The sequence below is a fragment of the Dromiciops gliroides genome, chromosome 3 (genome assembly GCF_019393635.1).
Source record: "Dromiciops gliroides isolate mDroGli1 chromosome 3, mDroGli1.pri, whole genome shotgun sequence".
Taxonomy (NCBI): domain Eukaryota; kingdom Metazoa; phylum Chordata; class Mammalia; order Microbiotheria; family Microbiotheriidae; genus Dromiciops; species Dromiciops gliroides.
The window spans coordinates 472,099,846-472,124,179 of record NC_057863.1 but is presented as its reverse complement, the minus strand read 5'-3'; the positions used below and the strand labels follow the sequence as shown (position 1 = coordinate 472,124,179).

At 35.7% G+C, this 24,334-nt stretch overlaps 1 protein-coding gene across 6 annotated transcripts in view; it reads left to right on the top strand.

Moving 5' to 3' along the window:
* The first annotated feature begins 470 nt into the window (after positions 1–470).
* The window catches only part of NBEA (neurobeachin), a 764,716-nt gene continuing 740,852 nt past the window's right edge, over positions 471–24,334 (top strand). For all 6 annotated transcript variants that reach the window (XM_043991721.1, XM_043991715.1, XM_043991718.1 and 3 more), the window contains exon 1: positions 471–876. In XM_043991721.1, the coding sequence (XP_043847656.1) occupies positions 568–876 (309 nt within the window). In that variant the 5' untranslated portion in view covers positions 471–567. The remainder of the gene's footprint in view (positions 877–24,334) is intronic.

Here is a 24,334-nt window from a genome sequence, read left to right as displayed (position 1 = left end):
GACCGCTACCGCAGGCAGGGGGCGGCAACATGGCGGAGTGAGCGGCGGCGTCGGGGCTTCACAACAACAGCGGCAGCAGCAGCAGCGGCGGCGGCGACGGTGGTGGTGGTGGTGGCGACGGTCGCGTCTGGTGCGGCGGCCACAGCTTCAGAACCAGCTGGCGTCCACTGCCTGCGTCTCCCGCCCCTTCACCTCCTCCCTTGGCGACGGCTCCTTCGGAGCTCCAGCAGCATCCCCGCGGGGGGCGGGCCGGGTCGAGCCGGACCGAGAGAGGCTGGCACCGTTGCTAGCGGGGCAGCCGTCGCCGCTGCCGCCGCGGAGAATCACTCCGGGATTAGCTCGCTGCCGCCGCCGGCGCGCGCTCCCAGGCTCGGGCTCCTCAGCAGCCCGGGTTGCCCTGGCCGGCGCCGCGGTGCGGCGCTGGTGGATGCTGGGGCTCGGCGGCCGGGGGCGGGGGGGGCGGGGGCTGAGCCAGGTATAACGGTACCAGCGGCTGTGGCGGCAGCGCCTCCTCCCTTCTCCTCACCCTCATCCTCCACCTCCTCCTCCTCCGCGGGAGAGGGGTAAATGGCGAGCGAGAAGCCCGGCCCGGGGCCCGGCCCGGGATCGGAGCCTCAGCCTGCAGGGCTCATCGCCGTCGGGGCCGGAGCTGGAGGTGGCCCTGGAGGCGGCAGCTGCAGCGGCGGTGGCGGCGGGGTTAGTGGTTTGGGGGAGCTGAGAGGGGCGTCCGGCTCCGGCTCCATGGTGCTCCCCGCGGGGATGATTAACCCATCGGTTCCGATCCGCAACATCCGGATGAAATTCGCGGTGTTGATTGGACTCATACAGGTCGGGGAGGTCAGCAACCGGGACATCGTGGAGACGGTGCTCAACCTGGTAAGAGAAATGGGCATGTGTCTCTGGGAATATCTCTCCAATAACTCCCTCCACACCCACCCCATCTTCCACTCCCCCGCCCCCTCCCCCCCCCCCCCCGTATAACAAACGCATCACGTCTCCTGGAGCCCAGATCGTCCAGCCTGTATCGCCCAGTGGGTGATCCATATGTACTCTGAGCTGCACCCTGTAGTCCCTCCCTGTCCCCTCCTGTGATTTGAGTACAGTGTCCAACTTAACACTGCTTGGTACCACTCATTGTGATCACGAGTGGCTATGAGAAATATTGATCGTTGTAGGGTTCTGTTGGGCCCCGGAGTTTGGTCACTGGGTGAGAGGGTGCGTTGTCTTTGGGGTTCTTTCCCAAGGCTTCCTTAAAATATGTCTAGTGTGGCTCCCTGAAGATGAAGGGTTACTGAAATTCCCTAGTGTTGGAGGAATGTGAGAAGCATTAAGCTTTAGTTGGGTGTGATGTTTTCCAGTGAAGAGGAAAAGAAGATGCGGGTTTGCATCTATCTTAAGTGTCTAATCATTATATTAGTGTATGATAGAGACTTAGGATTTTTTCCTCTTTCTTCACACCTTCTCCCCCACCCTCCTGAGTTTATTTACTGCCTATAATTTGTATATACTGTGGGGTTGAAATTGAAGTGTCAGATGTATTGAAATTGAACAGGTTTGTTTAAATGGCCATTGTGTTTGGAGACCATGGCATGTTTGTAAAGACTAAGGGAAAGATATCAAATGTAGTCCTTTCGGGGTTTTTTTCCCTTCGTGGTAAGGACTTACTGCAGGACTGTATGACTTAATGTTTTGCGCTAACTAGAAAGGCTGAGAAACCTCCAAGATGTCATAGGAAATAAGAAAAAGAGATTCATAAGTGAATCCTTTAACTACAGTTTTCTATTTCTTATGAATTCAGTTTTTACTGCAGCATAGCTTTTGAAGCAATTCAATCTGCAACATTCAGTCTTCTGCATGTAATGTAGGGTGAGAAAGCATGGCTTAAAACTCAGTGGCAATCAGTTGTCTATTGTATTTAGTGTGGAGTCATGGGAATTTTATAATATGCTTTTAAGGATACTTTAAAACTTCACTGTTCTGTGCATTTTATTATTTTTTAAAGAAACAAAAGTAAGTGAATTGAGTTAAGGTTCTCTGGTATTTGAAGGTAATGTGATTTTCTAATATTATTCAACTGTTTGCATTTGACCTACTAGAAAGCTGAAAGAACTGCAGCTGCAGCAATGTGGTGTTGAAAGGGCATGTATTATATTTTACTGTTTATTTCTCAAATTCACAGAAAAGTTAAAACTGATTATTAGTTTGGTGAATGTGTTTAAATCTGAGGATGAGAAAGCACTGCTCAGGAGGTTTCCTTTTCATTTATATTCTATTACTGTTTCTAAGTCAAACATCTCTTTTCATAAAGACATGCACACAAAATAAGCCTTCAAATAAATTACTCCATAAAGTCATTCTAAGTTAGAGGATGCTCACCATTTTGTGATATACAGTGCTATTCTTTCTAGAAAGTAATAGAAATACAACTTAATCCTTGTTTTAACTAGCTACTAATAGGGGTGTTAGTGGTTGATTATTTTTTTCTCCTAAATTGGAAAAAAAATATTAAATCTTAAAATGTTAATATATTAGCAATTCTGGATCTATAAATTGGAATCAACACCAGTTTATCTTTCAATTTTTTTATTTAACAACCCTTTTCAAAAAATTTATACTTTTAGGTTATGTGTTTTTAAGTTATTTTCAGTTTTGTGAATTTATACACTTATGTTAATAGGTTGGTGTCAGGTAAATCGAATAAAGCTTTAACAAACTGGGAACTGATCTAAATGTGGAAACCAGTTGGGAAGCTGCTGCACTAGCAATGTATGCTAGATCAGTCATTGCCTAACAGATGGGCTTCATAGATGTACAATGGATTAAGAAAGAGAATGAAATAATTATTTGATCTGAAAAGATGATTTACTGTCAGTGAAGTGAAAATCTTATGTGAAGTTTCAACATGAAAACATCTTTAAAAGTTTAAATTATCCAAACCACTTTAAACTTAAATACGAAGTTAGAAACAAGGAGATAAAAACTAAAATGGTCCATTCCTATATCAACTGAAGGCTTTGTTGTTGCATTATTGATTTTGGGGATAAAAACTTTGGTTAATTTTTCTGTATTTTTTTTAAAGAATGATGATTTTTTTGACTGTAACATTGGAGAAAATAATTGGTTATATTTATCATTTATGAGTTTAGTGGCATATGAATTGATCATTAGAAGTGTTGCACTATTTTAACTTTGAGATGAACCCTTTAATTCAAGCTAAGTATTTGGAACTGCCTAAGGCAGTGTGTGTTCTTAATAATTATGTAATCTTAATTCTAGTTATTTTGTGAATTATGATGAAGCACATTTAAGGATCCTGTTTCTGTGGCTCAGATTTTTCAATCAAGTAAAAATATTTTAAATGATTGCTTCAGTTTGCAGTTTGATTTCTTAACAGGATTTTTTTAAGGCCAATCATATTACAAGAGAGGAGATTAAAAGACAATTACCCTAGAAATACCCAAGTAACAGTCTGTAAAAGATTGTATGGTAATGAAGATCAAAGTTACTATGTTGAGATAGTAAGCAAAACATTAGAAAAAAAGACTTTTTTTTTTAAATTTGAGGATTTGTAGTTTATAAAGTAGCTTTCCTGATAAACATCTTTAATTGTCATCTTCTCTATCTTATTTTCCCATTTGTAAAATGGGGAGAGTCATAGGATGTTAGAATTGGAAGGGATCATCTAGTCCAAAATCTTCATTTTTACCTACCTCACAGATGTCAAGTGACTTTTCTGAGGCAGATAATCACTTGACTCCGACAGAGCTGGGATTTGAACCCAGCCCTCCTTATTTCGATAAATAAAAATAAAAGAATGTCTTTTGTCATGCCTATGGATGAAGTTGGTAATTCTAATGCATGGTAGAGATGAGAGTTATTTCTTTTGCCAAGATGGGAAGAGGAATTGATGAGAATCATCACCAAGATCATGGAATTTACCAAGCTATACCTAGCACATTAAGAAAAAATGAACTGGGTTAATTAAACATACTTTGAGGATCCTTAATATCACTGATATGTGGGAATTCCTTTTTACCATTTCAGATTGCAGCTCAAATTCATCTCCCTGAAGCCAACATAGTGATTAGCCTCTCTATATTTAGGCAGTAAACATGTCCTTAGACAGTAAACATACAGTTCCATTACCAGGTTTCTCTACTCAAAGCCTGCCTTTCTTGGGTAGAACCTCCCATATATAGCTTGTGTTCCTCTGGCAATAGCCTTTAAGAAGCCAGGGTAAGTTATAAGCTGTAAGGAGTAGGACTTTTGTGGAGTCTTGTACCTGTATATACATTTCTGTTTATATTAAATTTGCCTAGATAATCTAATTTATGTTTAATATTGGAAAATTAATAAATTAATTGATGTAAAATTGTGGTGGAAAATAAAGTATACTGCTAAAATGGTTCTAGTTTTGCTTTGATAGAAGTATTTGAATTCTGGCTATCAAGAAAAAACTTTCTTAAGATTTGGCTTCTGCTTGACTCTTGTTCCCCTCCTTAAGTTTGCTACAGGCTGTTCACCCTATGGTCAGTGGACTTTCCTTGCTTTTTTTCTGACATTGCAAGAATACCAAGGGTACATTCCATTGCTCTTTGGCCTGTATGGGTTGAGGTATTTACATTGAGTTATAAGAGTTCCTGCTGAAAAAAAGAATTTTATCATAGTTTTTGGGATTAGAGAAGAGCAGAGGTTACTATGTTGAGAAAACTTTTTTCGAATGTTCATATTTTCACATTGTAATGCTGTGCACAGATTTTGTTCTTAATAATTCGATTCAATTCAACAAGCATTTTTTTTTGGTCGTTAGTTGTTTTTCAGTTGTGTCCAACTCTTCATGACCCCTTTGGGGTTTTCTTGGCAAAGATAGTGGAGTGTTTTGTCATTTCCTTGTCTGGCTCATTTACAGATGAGAAAACTGAGGTAATCAGGGTAAAGTGACTTGCCCAGGGTCAAGTTTTTGAAAGCAGATTTGAACTCAGGAAGATGAGTTTTCCTGACTCCAGGCCCTGTGCCTATCCTCTTCACTACTTACTGTGTTATGTGTCAGACTCTGTGTTAGTTGGGGAGGATACAAAGATGAAAACGCAACTTTCCTTCCCCTCAGGGCATACTCTAACTGGTGAGAAATTTGAGAGTGGTTGTCCCCCATGCTTGAAATGCATTCCCTACCTCCGCCTTCCCGCCTTTTCCAGACCTCTCCACTGTACCTTCCTTCTGTAGTTATCACCCATCTACACTGAATGTATCTTGTATATATACACATACTTGTTTGAATATTGTTTCCTCCATTAGAATCATCTTTATAGGTAAGATCTGTGGTTTTGCCTTTTTTGTTGTTGTTGTTTCTAGCTCTTAGCACAGTGTTTCACACATAGTATTTAATAAATTCTGGCTGACTGACATTAATTTCTGGGCAGTGGGGAGATCATTAATAACCTCAGGCAGCAGAAGAGGCCTTATGTAAGAAGTAAAATTTGAGCTGAACTTTGAAGAGAGCTAGAGATGAGGAGAGGAGAGCATGTTCCTTTTACTGGATCATCATTCATTGAATGTTCTCTATCTGTGGGCATACCCCCCAAAGCTCTGTCCTGGGCCGCCTTTTCTCTCTGTACTCTTTTTTGGTGACCTCATCTGCTCTCAAAGGTTTAATTATCTCTAAGAAGATGATTGCGATTCCAAGATTTGTATACTATCCAGTCACTCTCTTGTTCTTTACTTCCATATTACTTATTGGACACTTTGAACTGGATGTCTTATAGACACCTCAAATTCAACATGTCCAAAACCAAATTCATTATCTCTGCTTCCCCCTGCCAAACCCTACCTCCCCATCCAGTCTTCTGAACTCCCCTATTTCTGTCATTCTGTGAAGGATACTGTCCTTCCAGTTTACGTAGGTAAACTGGACATTCTTCTTTTTTTTTTTTTTTAAATTTTAAGTGAGGCAATTGGGGTTAAGTGACTTGCCCAGGGTCATACAGCTAGTGTTAAGTGTCTGAGGCCAGATTTGAACTCAGGTACTCCTGAATCCAGAGCCGGTGCTCTATCCACTGCGCCACCTAGCTGTCCCCCAATCTTGACATTCTTGATGCCTCACTTATTCTGCCATCATTTGCCAAATTTGTTATTTCAACCTCTATACCATCTCTCCTATACATCCCCCTTTCTCTATTCATATAGTTACCACCTGAATTCAAGTCCTCATTACCTCTCACCTGGGCTATTGTGAGAGTCTCCTGTTTACTCTCCCTGCCTCATATATCTTTCTACTCTAATCTATTCTCCACTTAGCTGATTTTCTTAAAGTACTGGTCTGACCATATTACCTCCCTACTTGGTAAACTCCAAAGACTCTGAATTACATTGGAATAAAATATGTACTTTTCTAGTTTGTATTTCAAGACCTTCATAGCTTGGTTACAACCTACTTTTCTATCTTTCTTACAAATTACTCTCCTTCCTGCACTTTATGGCCCAGTTTAACCAGACTGGCCTTTTTAACTATTCCTCATACATACTACTCCATGTACTTTATCTGTTATCTGTAGGATGTTCCCCATTCCAGTAAAGTACTCTTTACCTCTTCCTCTTTAAAATTCTTAGGGTCCTTCAAGATTCAGGTTTTTATATTAAGGCTTTCCTCATTTTCTCTCCCATAACTCCATTCCCAGTAGCTAGTGCCTGTCTCCTTAGGAACTGTCTCCCTTAACTTGTATCTGTTTTGTATATACATTTATACTTAAGAGTGAGCCTCTCCCCTCTCCCCCTAAATAATATTAAAAACCCAGACTTCTCACTTGAATCCATCAGTCAAAGTTATAAAATAGGTCTTAACAAGTCTTTAATCATTTTGGGAGTAGAGAAATACTTTGACCATTGGCTGAAATAAAATGAATATATGAGAAATGTATTGGGATTTATCAAAAAAAACTCAGAAACATTTCCAGATGGAGATTCCAGGATCAGTGAGTCCTGGGAATTGTGTGTGTTTGTGTTGGGGGGATATTGGGGAGGGTCCAGTGATGATTAATTTTTCTCTCCTCCTCCTCTCCTAAGCTTTGACCAAGTGATAAGCTTGTGAATTTGGGTCAAAGATCTGGAATTCTCATTGGCAACAATAGCAGGGAACCCCAGGAAACAGTAGTTTGTGGCAGTGTCTTCATCTGGAGTTGAGAGACATGCTAAGGACAAACTAGCATATCCAGAAAGTTTCTGGACTCTACTTTGATCCTCACAGAGTCAAAGAAAGAGATATCTAAAGGAAATTGTATGAGTTTCTCCTCAAAGGGAGAAAACTTCCAATACTCAGGAATTGTGGGACTCTTTGGAGTCCACAAGAGTTTGAGAATTGTCCTCAGAGAATCTTGTGTGTCTACATGTTTATTTTTTTTTAAAAGCAGATTAAAAGGCATATTAAAACTTACATTTGGATATAACTTTTTTACTTTAAAATTTTTCTCTTGTTTGGGTAACTGAAATAATTTTTATTTTTTTCGATACTTAGAATTTTGGCAAGAAAATAGCAACTTGAGTTTGAATTAGGTCAGTTTTTAAAAATAGGTAATTGTTGCATTCTGGATGCAAGTATAGAAGTATGTGTCTTAATAAAACTTTAAATTGAAGCATAAATGGCTTCATGGTTTACATTTAAGTATTTTCATAATATATTTTGCTAATATGTTTGACAGCATCACCAAGCAATGCTTATGGGAAGGCTTAGTTGTTTTCTGTTATTTTATCCTTGAAAAAGACTTCAAAAGTCCTCAAACTGGAATTAGGCTAAAAATGGTAGAAAAATTTTAACATGGGTAAGTATTAGCAATGAAAGGGGGTCAGGGATTTATTTATCCCTGTGCTTTAAATCCTAATTTTCCCTTAATGAAACATGAATTGTGATATCCTGTGCTTATACTTGATAACTTAAAAAAGATATTTTTATCATTGCCCCTTCCAACCCCACCACTTTTTATCTTTAGAGACTAAAATATTCATTTTTTAAAACCTTCTAGGAAAGCTACTCTACAGATATTCTCTTCCATTATATATTTATTGAGGTGTAGCTGTGAGGTACATGACATAGTCATTACAGATTAAGAAGCTGAGTCCTAGAGAGGTTAAATGACTTTGCAAAGAATTTGATGATGACTATTCTTTGCAATGATGACTAGCATGTTTTTTGTTTTTAGTGGCACATTGACTGTATTCAAGGAAAAGCCTTTTTTTTTTTTAAGCACTCCCAGGTCATCTTCTTGGATTGTAATTGATAGCTCAGAGTGATCTGATTTTTAAGTATTGTTTTTAATTATTCCTCCCCCATAGTCACTTGCCCATATTGACATTTTTCTAGTTTTTAGCCTAATTCCAGTTTTTGACTTTATGATGTTTTCATGTTATTTACCTGCTTATAATTTCACTACCTAGAATGATTTGTCATTGGGAAAAGTAAAATTTCAGTTAATTCTCCTTCTTCTTGGTCATTCATAAGAATATTAAGTGATTTCCAGTAGTAATATTTTTGAAACTCTAGTGTTAATATTTTCTCATTCAAAGAAGTTACCATTCATCCTTACCTCTTGTTTGAAAATGTTAAGGCAATTTAGGGAAAAGATAAGTAGTAGTCACAGAAACACAGAACTCTTGCAGTATAGTCTGAAGTTTGTTCATTCTTCATCAGTCAGCATTTAATAAGAGTCTGCCATGTGTTAAGAACTGTGCTAGGGTCTGGTGTATGAAGATAAAAAAATAAAACTTCTAACTTTTAAAGGAACTTACATTATATTAGGATTAGACATCATATATATAAGTATATATAAATACATACAAAATAAAGGGATTTTTTTTTGGAGGGAAAAACATTGCTAGCAATTGGAAAGATCTCAAAAGGCTTCATGTAGAACATGAGAAGAGTTTTGAAGAAAATGGATTTTGAGAGGTGAAAATGATGTGGAAGTGCATTTGAAGGGTGGCAGTGGCAGAATAGCGAGAAACAAAGGTCAAGAGATGGGAGATGGTATTAATATGAGGTGTATAGAATGTAAGCTGCTAGAGGGCAGGAAAATTTAATTTTTTTTCTTTGTATCCCCAGCACCAAATACAGTACTTGGCACACAGGTGTTTAATAAATGTTTGTTGATTATCTTTTTCAAATCCATTTTATTTAGTGAGTTCTCTGTGGTACCACAATTCCTCTTCGGAATTGTTCCCCTTTTTGTTTTTAGAACTACATTGTTAAGAATTTCCTGTCCTTCCTTGGGTTACTTTTCTTGTAGAATTTTAGTCATTATATCCCACTTACCCTTCCCCTAATCTGTTTGAAATTTGTCCTCCCAAAATGTAGGGTGGATGGATGTTGGTGTCTCTATTTAAAAGAAATTGAGTAGGTAAAAGGTAGAGGGGGAAGAAGTCACATTGTATGTTAAGAAGGTATACTCATGTGAGGAACTAAGGAAGCATGATAGAAAAGGCAGGGAAGAAGATCAACATAAAATGAAACATTAGTGCTGCTATAAACAATGGGAATGAGGGGCAGCTAGGTGGCGAAGTGGATAGAGCACTGGCCCTGGAATCAGGAGTACCTGAGTTCAAATCCGACCTCAGAACATTGACACTTACTAGCTGTGTGACCCTGGGCAAGTCACTTAACCCCAATTGCCTCACCAAAAAAAAAAAAAAGAGAGAGAGGGAATGAGTGGCCAAGATTTTCAGTTTTCACTCTTAGTGACCAGTTCCTCCCTGTTAGCCAGGGTTGTCTTCAGAATACGTTTTTTCCGAGCTTGGTTGCTTCACCTTTTGAAGGATGAAGTTATAATGAAGACAACTCAAGAAATTATTAGCTGCTCTGAATTTTGCAGAAAAAACCATCTAGCAGATGTTCATATAATTGAAGTCTCCTTATCACTGACATCATTACTCTACTAAATTTGTTATCTGCTGAACTCATCTACTTTCTCTTTCTAAAGTATATAATATACTAGCTATGTTTGTTGTTGTTCAGTTGTGACTGACTCTTTATGATCCCATCTGGACTTTCTGAGGCCAACAGGGTTAAATGACTTGCCCATGGTCACAGTGGCTTAGACTGGATTTGAACTCCGATCTTCTTGAGTGTAGGCCCTGTGCTCTATTTACTTTGCCACCTGCTTCCCTATATTAGATATTAGAATATAGTTTATTATAGCATACTTCAGTTCTACCAGTTATAGCAGCACTAATGTTTTATCCTTTGTTGACATTCATTCCCTTTTCCCCCTCCTATTCTTTATATCATGCTTCTTTCCTCTAGTTCTAGATTTCTTCAGATGAATTTACCTTCTTAATATATAATACTATCTTCTGCCCTACCTCTTTTTTACTCACCCAATTTGTTTTAAATAGGGTATACCAAATTAAAAATCACATTTCAGTCATGTGTCCCAGTGACATGTATTTTAGTGAATTAGGTGCTCTGGTTCATCTTCCTTGTTACCTAAACTTTGTAAATGGACATTTGAGGACATGATTGTTGTTTTTTAAAACAAGCTTCAGTCTTGGATTTTCCTATGAATTTCCAGGAACCCAGATGTCTCAATTGGTATATATATTTTTAAATGTTGTAGCAATTCTCTATTTCACTTAGCTTAGTAGGTAAACATATTGAAGTGGCTAGGTAGCATAGTGGGTAGAGTGCTAGACTTGGAGTTAGTAAGTTGTGAGTTTGAATTCAGCCTGAGACATTTCCTAGTTGTATGACCCTGGGCAAGTCATATAACCTTTGCCTCAGTTCTTGGACTGTAATATGAGCACCTCCATTCTGGGATTATTGTGAGGTTAAAATGAGGTAACATTTATAAAGTCCTTTGTAAACCTCAAAACATTATAAAAATGATAGCTATTATTATTTCTCCTGTCTCCAGCCTTTTAAATTTAATGATGACCATTTTTGATGATTATTTTAGGCAGATATGTCCTGCCCATTCTATGTGACTCTTGGCCATATCTACCCTAGGTTCACCACAGAGTGCCACCTAACCTACTAAGGGGCCCTCCTTTCCTTTTTGGTAGTTCACTAGTGGATCTGTTATCCTTCACTCTTGCCACATGACTGACCCACTTTTTTGTTCCAATCATACATTTCCTTGGTGACATTCTTTACTTTGATTCTTCATAATACTTGTTCTAATGTGTTACAGCCTGTTCATATTCACCATGTTATTCTCCATTGTTCTGTGGGTGATAGTTGTTTTTAATTCTTTAGAGAATGTGGTAGTCTATAGCTTGAAGTGTTAGAAAAAGCTTTTTACTTTCTAGAACAAAACACAATAATGAAATTTACATAAAGAAACAAAAGGCCAAGGGAAATAGTGGGGGGAAAGTGAGAATGAAGAAATCCTTCCAATATTAGATTTTAAGTTGTTACAAAGCAATAGTTATTAAAAGTGTCTGCTATTTAAGTAGAAAAGTAGATCAGTGTAATAGATTAGATAGACAAGACTGAGAAGCAGATATGTACAGCTGCTTAGTTAGTTTAGTAAACTCAAGAACACAAACTAGTTGGGAGACTATTTAACAAGAACTGCTTAGAAAATGGGAAAGCACTTTGAGGATAAGCTAGATTTCAACCAGTGTCTGATACCATAAGAGAAGATTTTTATCAGAGAAAAAAATTCCAAATCTATAAAAGATATAAACATAAACATTTCCACCTATTTTTTCTAATTAAAAAAAAAAAACTGGGGCAGTGGATAGAGCACTGGCCCTGGAGTCAGGAAGACCTGAGTTCAGGTCCGGCCTCAGACACTTAACACTTACTAGCTGTGTGACCCTGGGCAAGTCACTTAACCCCAAATGCCTCACTTTAAAAAAAAAAAAGAAAGGGAAAACAAACCAACTAGAGGAGAACAACTTTTACAGTTGGGGATAAAGAAATTTAGTGAGATAAATGAAATTATAAAAGACAAACACATACAGTTTTATAGCATCAAATTTAGAACTGGAAAGGATTTTTGAAGTAATAAAATCCAATCATCTCATTTTATAAATGATACTTGAAACTAAGAGAGATTTATGAGACTTGTAAAATATAATATAATGTAACATAACATAACATAATGTAATATAGGTAGTAAATGGATCAGTTGGATTTTGAACCAGGTCCCTTCACTCCTAATCCAAAACTCTTTTGCACAAATGAAATCAATGCAGTTAGAATAAGAAACATTATTAATTGGAGGAAAAGAGAATGTATTGAAAATCTTTGATTAAAAGTCTGACTAAAACCTATAGAAAATTGATAGAACTCTATAAGACTAAAATCTTCTAACAAAGAAGTGTTAAATGTGTATTAGCTGTTTTCTAAAATAAACTACCACCTTATTCTAACTACTTTTGTGTGCAAGAGCGTGTAATTCTTTAAAGAGGAATTCCTAAGAAACTCAACCCCTAACCCAACCCCATATCCCATTTTCCCCCATTACAAATGTGAGCAATAATCATAAGAAAAACTTCTCAAAATCACTAAGAGAAACAATAAGAAGTGAAAACAACTTAGAACTATCTTGTCACTGCTGTCATATTGTCACAGATGGAGAAAAATGAAAGTTAAAGTTCACTTCTGGGTGCCATGCCTTAGGAAAGATATTGATAATATGCAAAATGTCCAGAGGAGGGCTACTAAAATGATGAAGACACTGGAGGTCAGTATGGACAGGAGATGGTTAGCCTGGAGAAAAGGAGAGTGGGGGGCAGGGCAGGGTGGGTACTGGGAGACTAGCTCTCTACATGTATTTGAAGGACTGAGGTGTGGAAGTTGGAGGGATTAGATTTGTTATGTTTAGATTCTGGGCAGAACAAGGAACAATATGCCTGAGTTGAAAAGAGGCAAATTTAGTGTGTCATCAGGAAAAATCTAACAAGTTAGACTTGTCCAGATGTGGAAAGTGTTGCTTTGGGAATAGCTGGATTTTCTTTCTGAAGGTCTTCAAGTAGAGGCTGGTTATTTATCAGGTATATTGTAGAGGGAAGTCTTTTGGGCATTTGTCGAACTAATGACTGCTGAAGTTTCTTCCAGCTCTATGATCCTGTGATTCCCTTATATTCTTGGCACTGTAACAACCATAAGGTCTGATTTTGAAGATCTTTTGGAAATTCATATGTTTAAATTTTTAAAAATAATTTTTTTTAATCTGGTGAGACACAATATGAGTCATCTATGGATATTTCTCCCACTGGAATATTTGTTATTATTTATGAAGTAAAATTTATTAAATCTTCCAAATAGTCATGATTTCTGCCTCTTTGGGAGTTTGTTCTAAAATAGAAAATATTGATTCAGACTTAAATATATGAAGAACATATGGAGACATAAACAGTGCTGCTTCAGTTAGTTTTCTGGTTGGTGAATGGTAAGATGGAATGTCCTGGTTAATAAGGACTATGAAGTAAAACTGCCTAGAGGAAAACAAAAACGAAAGCCCTGCATTGTTCTTCTCAGGGATAGTTGGATTGATTGATTTCTTATTTATATATTTTTAGAAATATAGTGCTTTGTAAGCCATTAATCTTAAGTCTAGTAACTAAACTGAGCTTCATTGTCAATTCTTGGTATAAGTAAACTCATAAAATTAAAAAGTTGAAGTTGTTTTTAACTTCAGCTAATAGTAACAAGACGACAGAAAAAGAAAACAAAATATTTTTCTCAAACTTAACATAAGCAGGATGTTGAAAGTGGTGAGAAATGAAAAAAAAACAATTTTTTTTAGGAAAATAAAAAGCTATCAGTGGCTCTGGAAAATAATTCTAAGAAAGCACTTGTTAAAGTACTTACTTGGCTTTAAAGAGAAACTGATCAAAATGTTCATCTCTTGCCTCTGGAATTCAGGTGGTAGAATAAATTTAGAGTATGAGTCAAATTTTCCTCACATAAGAATTATAGTTTACTTCTTGAAAAATTCAGGCAGAAACAACTGTAGAAATTGGTGGGAAATGACAGGTAAATGAATTACTTATAGTTGTTATTCAATCTTACTTGTAGGTCTGAGATAATGCTCTTTACTGCTTTAAATACAACTACATCCTTAAGACTGTTATCTGACCCTTGATGAGAATTGGAATTTATAAAGTCTTTCAGGGTATCTTATTAAACATTTTCTCTTTCTTTCTTTCTTTCTTCCTTTCTTTCTTTCTTTCTTTCTTTCTTTCTTTCTTTCTTTCTTTCTTTCTTTCTTTCTTTCTTTCTTTCTTTCTTTCTTTCTTTCTTTCTTCTTTCTTTCTTTCTTTCTTTCTTTCTTTCTCTCTCTCTCTCTCTCTCTCTCTCTCTTTCTTTCTTTCTTTTTCCTTGAAGGAGTTAGACTGGTAGCTATTTAATGTTGTTAATTACTATCATTTTTTAGACCTTATTGGTTTTTATAACTTGTACCTTTTCTAGTTATCCTGTGTGTGTGTGTGTGTGTGTGTGTGTGTGTAGGTTCATGGGTTAAATTTAAAACAAAAATTTTTTTTTGTCTTACATATCTTATATTTAAGGGTTGTTGAAATTTAAGTTGGGAAGGGACCTCAGAAATTATCTAGTTCCAACCCTTTATTTTACATAAGATTTAGACTCAGAGGTGAAGTGAATTGTTTAAGGGCACATCAGCACTCCTACTTTCTTGAAGAATGAGGTGCATTTTCAGGAAATCATTCCTAAGGCTATAGTTATTGGCCCATCTAGCCTACTTGAACCAAGCTCTTGACAATAGAGACCTCTAAGGAAATTATGCTTCTAAATGTCATTGGTAAAGGTTAGGTAGTTGTATCATTTTAAATAAGGCAGCATGCTTTTCTCAGGCAGAAAAATAATGTATTTCTAATTTGTTTTAGATGATTCTACTTTTTGTTATTGACTTGTGCATTTTAACCAGTATAGTGAAATTGATCAGGCTGCAATTTTGTGTGTCCTTGAGGTCCTCTCTTATATTGGGCAGTTTCATTTTCAGTCCTACAGTTTTTCAGTACATTGACCTTTTTAGCATGGCAAAGTAGCAAGAGTGCTCCTCAAACTATTAGTAAGTATGAGATCCTGGGAAAGTCATTTAAACTGTGTCTGGCACACATAGTAGTAGGTGCTATATCAAAGTGCTTTTTCCTTTTCTTTTCTTTCCCTCTTGTCCCCCAACTTATGGAGAATATTTTTTGTACTATTATCACACAGGTTGTTATGAGGAAAATACTATGTAAATGTGATCCATTATTAATACTTAAATGATGCACAATGAAATTAGTACATGCACTTTTCTTCCACTGTTACCAATCTTAACTACTTCATAACCTAGATAGGTGGCTCCCAAATTCATTATATTGACACCATTTCTTATTTTTCTTGAAAAAAGTTCATATGCATTCATAAAATAATATACCCATATAATTTTATTAGGTCATTTGTTAGGTAAAGTTATTATAATTTTATAGCACATTTGTTATGCTTAAGCCTTAAGCATACAATAAAATAACATTAAGGTGCATATGTATTATTTATTTATAACATTAAATGTTAACTAAAATAATAATGTGAGAGTTAGACTTGTCTTTTTGCACAAAGTTTCTCAAAATTTGAGGTCATTGGTATTATTTCCCATGTTTTTTAACCACTAATTGGGATTGATATTTTGTCTTTATAACAGCTATTGCAAAGGAACCTTGTTACATGCAAATATGATGTTATGAATGGTAGTAAATTTGTATTATTTTGTTGGATATTGTAGACAGCTCACCTGTGGTCAAAACATAACAAGATTTTCAGCTTTAAACTCTCTTTAGTACTTTTAGTATTTTCAAAAATTCTTATTCATACAGTAACACCACATTTGAGCAAATGGGTTCCTTATATATTACTATCTAGAAATACCCAAGTCTTTAAAATAAAATGAGAATTCCTTCTGAAACCCAACTAAGAACCAGATATTTATTCTATTTCATTTACAGGACAAGCATTTGTAAAATTAGGAAATATAGAAAATATTTAAAATTTTTTATTATCCATAACTGTAATTTTAAAATAATTTTTTATATTCCTGGATAACAGGTTGAATTTGAGGACCTTGTACTGGCTCATTTAGAATAAGTACTCAGTTTTTCTACTTTTTTTCTTTGAATAATATTTTAAAGTACTCAGTTTTTCAAGAATACCCACTAACTATGCAAATTTCAGAATACTTTTAGTAAATGTTTCATCTTTTATCATTAATAAAAATGTCAGTTTCTTCTTTTAGTTCAAAAACTGTTGGGAATACTTTGACATGAGAAAGTCAGTGTGTTTCACAAAAATATAGAATGCCTTATGCTTTTCCCCCATTGATCATAAAATTTATTTAAAAATTTTTAAATTTATATTTTTGAATCATACAATTTCACAAAAAAATAAAATTTTGTAGGGTTTCTCTTTTCCAGTGAGTCTTTATATTTGACAATCTTGTAGACTGCTTTTATGATGGTAACAATTGTTTTGATGTAACTGGAACACTCTTTGAAATTTTTTGTTTTTATCCATTTAAAAACAGTTAATCTTTTCTTGAAAAATTTACTTGCCATAACAGTTTACTTTGCATGAATGCTTTTAAAATGTTGTTCAGTTTGCGAGGTTTCACTCTATCTATGGCAAAAACATTTGTATAAAGCAAACACCATGATCTTTTTTCTTGATAATAGTAGCATTTTGAATCTCAGTGATATAGTTTTTTCCTAGATTAAGGCCTTTTACTTTACTTTTACATTTCTGTTGCTTAAACTGTTTGATCTTTGCTTTTATTGGTTTCAGCTGCTCCATTAGATTTTCCCTTCAAACATATTATGTATTTGTCTGTAATAAAGTGATCTTATTTTTTACTTTTGTTTTGTTTTGTGCTGCAGTGGGGGTTAAGTGACTTGCCCAGGGTCACACAGCTAGTAAGTGTCAAGTGTCTGAGATTCTATTTGAACTCAGGTCCTCCTGAATCCAGGGCCGATGCTTTATCCACTGCGCCACCTAGCTGTCCCCTTATTTTTTACTTTAAGAAAATTTGGGACAATAAAAAAAAAATCTTGACAAGCAGATTTAAATTTGGTTTTTGAAAATTTCAAATGTCTCTGTTGAGTAATTTTAGTTTTTGAAGAAATCCCATTTTTATAAACCAGCTTATTTTATTGTGCTTATCAAAATGATATTGAGAAATACAGTAGGTACAATAAACTTTAAAATTTAGAATATACCTGCTTTATATTCAACTGTAGCAAGCAGTGCTACAACACAATTTAGCAGTGTCATGAACCTAGAACCAGTAGATGGTGATCACATTGAGATTGGATATGGGCCAATTGAAATTTGATTTCATTTACACACATAGTATTTAATAATTGATGTTTTATTCTTTGTCTATTGGATTGAATTAATAATGTTACTCTCTTTTTCCTTTGGTTTGAACTTTATTATTTTCAAAGTGTATTTATGCAGGTTAGTTGTAGTAGAAAATATAATTTTGGCCATTACTCTGTGCCTCACAGTTTGGAAAACTGCCTTAGTTTAATGAGAGACTTGGGTTGGATGAACAGAGAATCATCTATTAGCCAATTCTCTGGTGATTAACCTTATATTTCTGCTAGGTTGGGCCTTGGTTGACAGCTTGTTGTCACTTCTTGCTAAGAGCCAACTTAGCTCTTCCAGAGCTTGATCTTCAACAACTTATGATCACTTCTGGGCTAAGAGGAGAATTAATAGAATTTTAGTGATTTAGTCAGTTTGAAATATTGAACTAAAATTAATCTTTTGTTTCTGTATTAAGTGACTTGTCAAATTGTATCCTTATTTGAAGGATTGTGTCCTACAAAACTATTCCTGATAACAGCAGAAAGGATTGAGTTGGAGAATATGGTAAAGGATAAAGGAAAAGAATGCCATAATGAAATCATTAAATTATAAATAATATGCATTTTGAGATGATTATTTTTATGCATTATGTACAATAGATTTTAAAGCAGTTTTACTTAGACTTTTTTCTGATTGTAGCTTCCAAATTTTATTTTATTTTGTTTACCAAGCCTAATTGAAAGTAAGTATGAGGGGGCAGCTGGGTGGCACAGTAGATAAAGCCCCCATCCTTGGATTCTGGAGGACCTGAGTTCAAATCCAGCCTCAGACACTTGACAGTTACTAGCTGTGTGACCCTGGGCAAGTCACTTAACCCTCATTGCCCTGCCCCCCCAAAAGAAGAAAGTATGAAGTCATTGGGCAATAACTGACCCTTTTCTAGTTCAATAGAATCATAATTATTAGAGCAATGTATTTGCTATGCTACATAAGAATGACCACAATTATTGCTAAAAGCAGTAGACTTTTTTTTTTTAGTGAGGCAATTGTGGTTGAGTGACTTACCCAGGGTCACACAGCTAGTAAGTGTTAAGTGTCTGAGGCTGGATTTGAACTCAGGTACTCCTGACTCCAGGGCCGGTGCTTTATCCACTGCGCCACCTAGCTGCCCCGACATTTATTTTTTTAAAAAGAAATGTTTCTGTATTTTCAATATACTTAAAAATGGGATTACTTTGATAAATCATATATTTTTAAATTTTAAGTGCTTAGTGATAAAAATTATGAGAGTAGAATCAATATGAGAACCTTATTAAGCAATTAAAAAACTTGTTTGTAGATAAGTAAAGAAAAATGAGCTTTTCTGCTTTTTCCAAGTGAAAGTGATTTTTTATTTTAAATAGTCCAAAGGAAGAAAATAGTTCTTTTGCAGCTGGGCTATGAGATACTTGGGGCAGCTAGGTGGCATAGTGGATAGAGCACCTACCCCTGGAGTCAAGAAGACCTGAATTCAAATTTTACCTCAGACACTTACTAACTGTGTGATCCTAGGCAAGTTATTTAACTTCAGTTGCCTTAATCCAGGCCATCTCCAGTCAGCCTGATATGTATCTTGCCACTGGACCCAGATGACTCTGGAGGAGAGAGTGAGATTGGTGATCTTGTACAGCCCTCCCTCGCTTAAATCCAATTCAGTGCAATCACCCTGATGTCATGGTATTTTTCGAGAACAAAGGACAAACAACAATTACAACAAGAACAACAACAAGAAGGAGCTACTTAACTGATTTAAAAAAACCAAAATGTAACTGTCACTTTAAAAGGTGGCCCAGTGGATAGAAGAGCACTGGGCCTGGAGTCAGGAAGACCTGAGTTAAAATCTGACCTCATACACTCACCAGCTGTGTGACCCTGGGCAAGTCACTAAACCTGTTTGCCTTAATTCACCGGAATAGGAAATGGCAAATCATTCCAGTATCTTTGCCAAGAAATGGACATTATGGTCTGCAGAGTTACAGAGAGTTGGACATGACTGGAAGACTGAAAAATAGCAGTTACTTTAATAGCAAATACATAGTGATGTGGTATAAATGATCTGTAAAGTAGGTGTCTGGAACTTGCCCAGTTTTTTCATGGATCATCTGGCATTTTTATTAAGATGCCTTTTGTTTTTAAATCAAGTTAATTTCTGAGTAATTCCCATCCCCCAGTCTGTACCCAACAAGAGGTAAAGTGTTTAGCAAAAATAACAATTATCTGGCAGCATATGTAGTATTCCAAACTCCTTTAAATGAAATGGGGATACATTTTTTTTTCTTTTAAAGTCAAGTCTGTGATTTTATCACTGTTTAAGAGGTTCCTTGTGAGAAACTGCCTTTCCAAATGTATATTGACACTTGTTCTGCAATTTGGAGTCTTAGAGAGTTGCCTGAGACACGAAGAGTTTATGTGACTTTTCTACAGGTATTCACGTATGTGTCAGAGGTGCCCCTTTAGCTCTGTATCTACTTGGCCAGGCTGATTCTCTGTTAGATTTTCTCAGTTCTCTGGGTCCAAGCTTGGTCAGTATAATCACCCAGAATTTAGTTTAGTTTTGTTTCCCCTTAAAATTTTGTAGTCATTATGTATGTTATTTTCCTTTTTTCTGTTTAGTTCATTCTGCATCAGTCCATTTAAGCCTTCCCAGGGTTGTTAGAATTCTTCAGAGTTGTTTCTTATAGTAATATTCCATTACAGTACCTTCTTGTACTTTAGTTTTTCCATTCTCTAATTGGTGTTTTCAATGGCATTTGTCTTTAGTATGCTGAAGTAACTGACAGTGTTTTAGATTAAATGAAACAGCTTCTCAGTTCTGGTTTTTCATTTTGGTCTATAGGTAGTATAAAATGGTAGCAAAAGTTACATATCTTAAATGACCAAGTCATTTATTAAATAAACATTTGTTAATCACCTACAGTGTTCCAGGTATTATCCTTGCCCTCAAGAAGCTCATATTAAATGTTTTGGGGAGAAACAACATGTTTATAAAAGTTATTTAAATATAAAGTATGTAAAAAGTACCAAGCAATTTTTTGGAGGAGGTTTAGCAAACTTGTAAAATTTCATGGTTCAGGAGGTAACACCAGGGTTGAAACCAGAAAGCTCTGTGGATTCTATGAAGTGGAAATGAGGAGGGGGGTAAATTCCAGGAATGTTGGACAGCTTGTGTAAAGATAGGAAGTAATGTACAGTAGAGGTATTACTTGCTGCCCTTGAGGGCTCCAGCATGGAGCATGAAAGAGATTAAAATAGATTTGGGAAATGTTTAACAAAATAAAAATAGAATAAAACAGATAATGGTCATTTGTAGTATTTTTTAAAATATACATATTTAATATTCTCTTTTCCCCAATTCCATATAAAATTTATTTTATACTGTATTTAATTATTATTATACAATATTTTATACAGTTTAGAAGTATTTAAATGGGATTTAAAACTATCTTTTTTTGCAGAGTTTTGTTTGTGATATTTAGGAATGCAGATAATTTATATGGATTTGATTTGTATCCTACTACTTTACTAAAATTATTGTTTCAACTAACATTTTATTTTTGGGGATCTTCCAATAATATCATCATATCGTCAGCAAAAAAGAGATCCTATATCACCTTATTCCCTATTCTGATTTCTTCAAATTCTTTTTCTTATTCCTATTGCTAGGATTTCTAGTATAATATTGAATAATATTGGTGACAATGGGCATTCTTGTTTCACACCTGGTCTTACAGGGGAGGCCTCTAGTTTTTTCCCATTATGAATAATGCTTGCTGATGGTTTTCGATAAATGCTTTATATCAATTTAAGGAAAAACCATTTATACCCATATTTTCAAGTCTTCATAATAGAAATGAATGTTGAACTTTGTAAAACTTTTTCTGTACCTATTAATAAATCATATGATTTTAAAACCTTTTATTATTGATATAATCAACTACATTAATAGTTTTCCTTATGTTAAACCATTGCTGCATTCTTCATATCAATCCTACTTGATCATAATGTGTGACCTTTGTAATATATTCTTGTAATCTTTTAGCTGGTATTTTATTTAGGATTTTTGCATGCATTTTAATTAATGAAATTTGTCTATAATTTTCTTTTTCTGTTTTTAGTCCCCCTGTTTCATAAAAGAAGTTTGGTAGAATCCTTTCTTTACCTATTATTCCAAATAATTTATTTAATATTAGAATTAGTTGATCTTTAAATGTTTGATAGAATTTACTTGTAAATCCATCTGGTCCTGGTACTTTTCTCTTAGGAAGCTCTTTTATGGCCTGTTCAATTTCTTTTTCTAAAATAGGTTTATTTAGATAGTTTCTTCTTCTGCTAATCTAGGCAATTTATATTTTTGTAAATATTCTTCCATTTCACTTAGATTGTTAAATTTATTAATGTAATTGAACAAAATAACTCTTTATAATTGCTTTAATTTCATCTTCATTGTTGATATATTCACCCTTTTCATTTTAATACTATTGATTTGGTTTTCTTCTCTCTTTAAAAAAAATCAAATTAAGCAATTGAAAAACAATTAACATTAGTTTTTCTTTTTTTTCTTTTCTTTTTTATTAAGTGAGGTAATTGGGGTTAAGTGACTTGCCCAGGGTCACACAGCTAATAAGTGTTAAGTGTCTGAGGTCGGATTTGAACTCAGGTCCTCCTGACTCCAGGGCCGGTGCTCTATCCACTGCGCCACCTAGATGCCCCAACATTTTGAGTTTCAAATTTGCTCCCTCTATCTTGTCTTCCCCCTTCATTGAAAAGGCAAGCAGTTTTACATAGGTTATACATGTGCAGTCATACAAACATTTCTATATTCGTCAGGTTGAAAGAAAACAAAGACAACCTTCTTTCCCCTCAAGAAAAAACAAGTAAAATTTAAAAAGTTTTAAAAATAGGCTTTGGGGCAGCTAGGTGGTGCAGTGTCACTTACTAGCTGTGTGATCCTGGGCAAGTCACTTAACCCCAATTGCCTCACCAAAAAAAAAAATTTTTTTTAAAATAGGCTTCATTCTGTATTCAAACTCTTATTGGTTCTTTCTCTGGAGATGGATAGCATTTTTCATCAAAAGATCTTCAGGATTGATTTGGTTCATTATATTACTGAGACTACCTAAGTCCTTCACAGTTGATCATTTTATAATATTGCTGTTACTATGTACAAAGTTCTCCTGCTTCTGCTCATTTCACTTTGGACCTGTTCAGGTAAGTCTTTCCAAGTTCTGCTGAGAGCCTCTTGTTTATCATTGCTTTTGTTTTTTTGTTGTTGTTGATTTTTGTGGGGCAGTTGGGGGCAAGTGACTTGCCCAGCTAGCAAGTGACAGGTGTCTGAGGCCAGATTTGAACTCAGGTCCTCCTGAATTCAGGGCCGGTGCTTTATCCACTGCGCTATCTAGCTGCCTCTATCATTGTTTTTTTAAAAATTATTTCATTTTTTTCCAATTACACGTAAAGATAATTTTCAGCATTCATTTTTTGAATTGCAAATTTTTCTCTCTGTCTCCCACCCCTCCTACTTCCTCCAGAAGGCAAGCAATCTGATATAGGTTACACATGTGCAATCATGTAAAAAATTTCCACATTAGTCATGTTGTGAAAGAATGAACAATACAAAAAAGTGAAAGCAGCATGCTTCTATCTAAATTCAGACTCCATCAGTTCTTTCTCTGGGTGGGAATAGTTGGGGGGGTTTTTTTGGTTTTTGGTTTTTTTTTAGGGATAGCATTTTAAATCATGAGCTTTTTGGAATTGTCTTTGATCATTATATTGCTGAGAAGAGCTAAGTCAGTCATAGTTGATCATCATACAATGTTGCTGTTACTGTGTACAATGTTTTCCTGGTTCTGTTCACTTTACTCAGCATAATTCATGTAAGTTTTCTCAGGTTTTTCTGAAATCCACTTGCTCATCATTTCTTACAGCACAATAATATTCCATCATTTTCATATACCACAGCTTGTTCAGCCGTTCCCAAATTGATGGGCATCCCTCTCAATGTCTAATTGTTTGCCACCAGAAAAAGTTGTTCATTTCTTATAATATAATAGTATTCCATCACAACCATATACCACAATTTGTTTACCCATTGCCCAATTAATGGGCATCCCCCTCAGTGTCTAATTCTTTGACACCATAAAAGAGCTGCTATAAATACTTTTGTACATATTTGTCCTTTTCCTTTTCCTTTGATCTCTTTGGAATACAGACCTAGTGGTAGTATAGCTGTTTTAAAAGGTACATACAGTTTTGTAGCCCTTTGGGTTTAGTTCCAAATTGCTCTCCAGAATGTACATTAGTGCCTACCAGTCCACCAATAGTGCATTAGAGTCTCAATTTTCCCTTATCCCCACATCCCCTCCAATATTTGTCATTTTCCTTTTCTGTCATGTTAGTCAACCTGATAGGTGTAGGGTGGTACCTCCAAGTTGTTTCAATTTTTATTTCTCTAATCACTAGTGATTTGGAGCATTTTCATATGACTATAGATAGCTTTGATTACTTCATCTAAAAACTGCCTGTTAATATTCTTTGACTATTTATCAACTGGGAAATGGCTCTTATTTTTTATAATTTTGACTCAGTTCTCTATATAGTTGAAGAATGAGATTTTTATCAGAGAAACTTGCTGTAAAAATATTTTTCACAGTTACGATGTGTTTCTGTCCATCTTATTTTCCCCCTTTATCCTACTCTCTTTCTCCTTTTACCCTGTCTATTCTCAAGTGTTTTGTTTGACTGCTGCCTTTCCCCATCTGCCCTCCTTCTATCAGCGCCCCACCCTCAACTCCCACTTCTCTTACCTGCTTTCTTTCCTACTTTCCTGTAGGGTGAGTTAGCTTTCTATACTCTACTGAGTGTATATATTTTTCCCTCTTTGAGCTAATTCCTGTGAGAATAAGGTTCAAGCATTGGCCTCCTATTTCCCACATGTTCCCCATCACTGTAAAAGCTTTTGCTTGTCTTTTTTATGTGAGATAATTTACCCCATTCTATCTC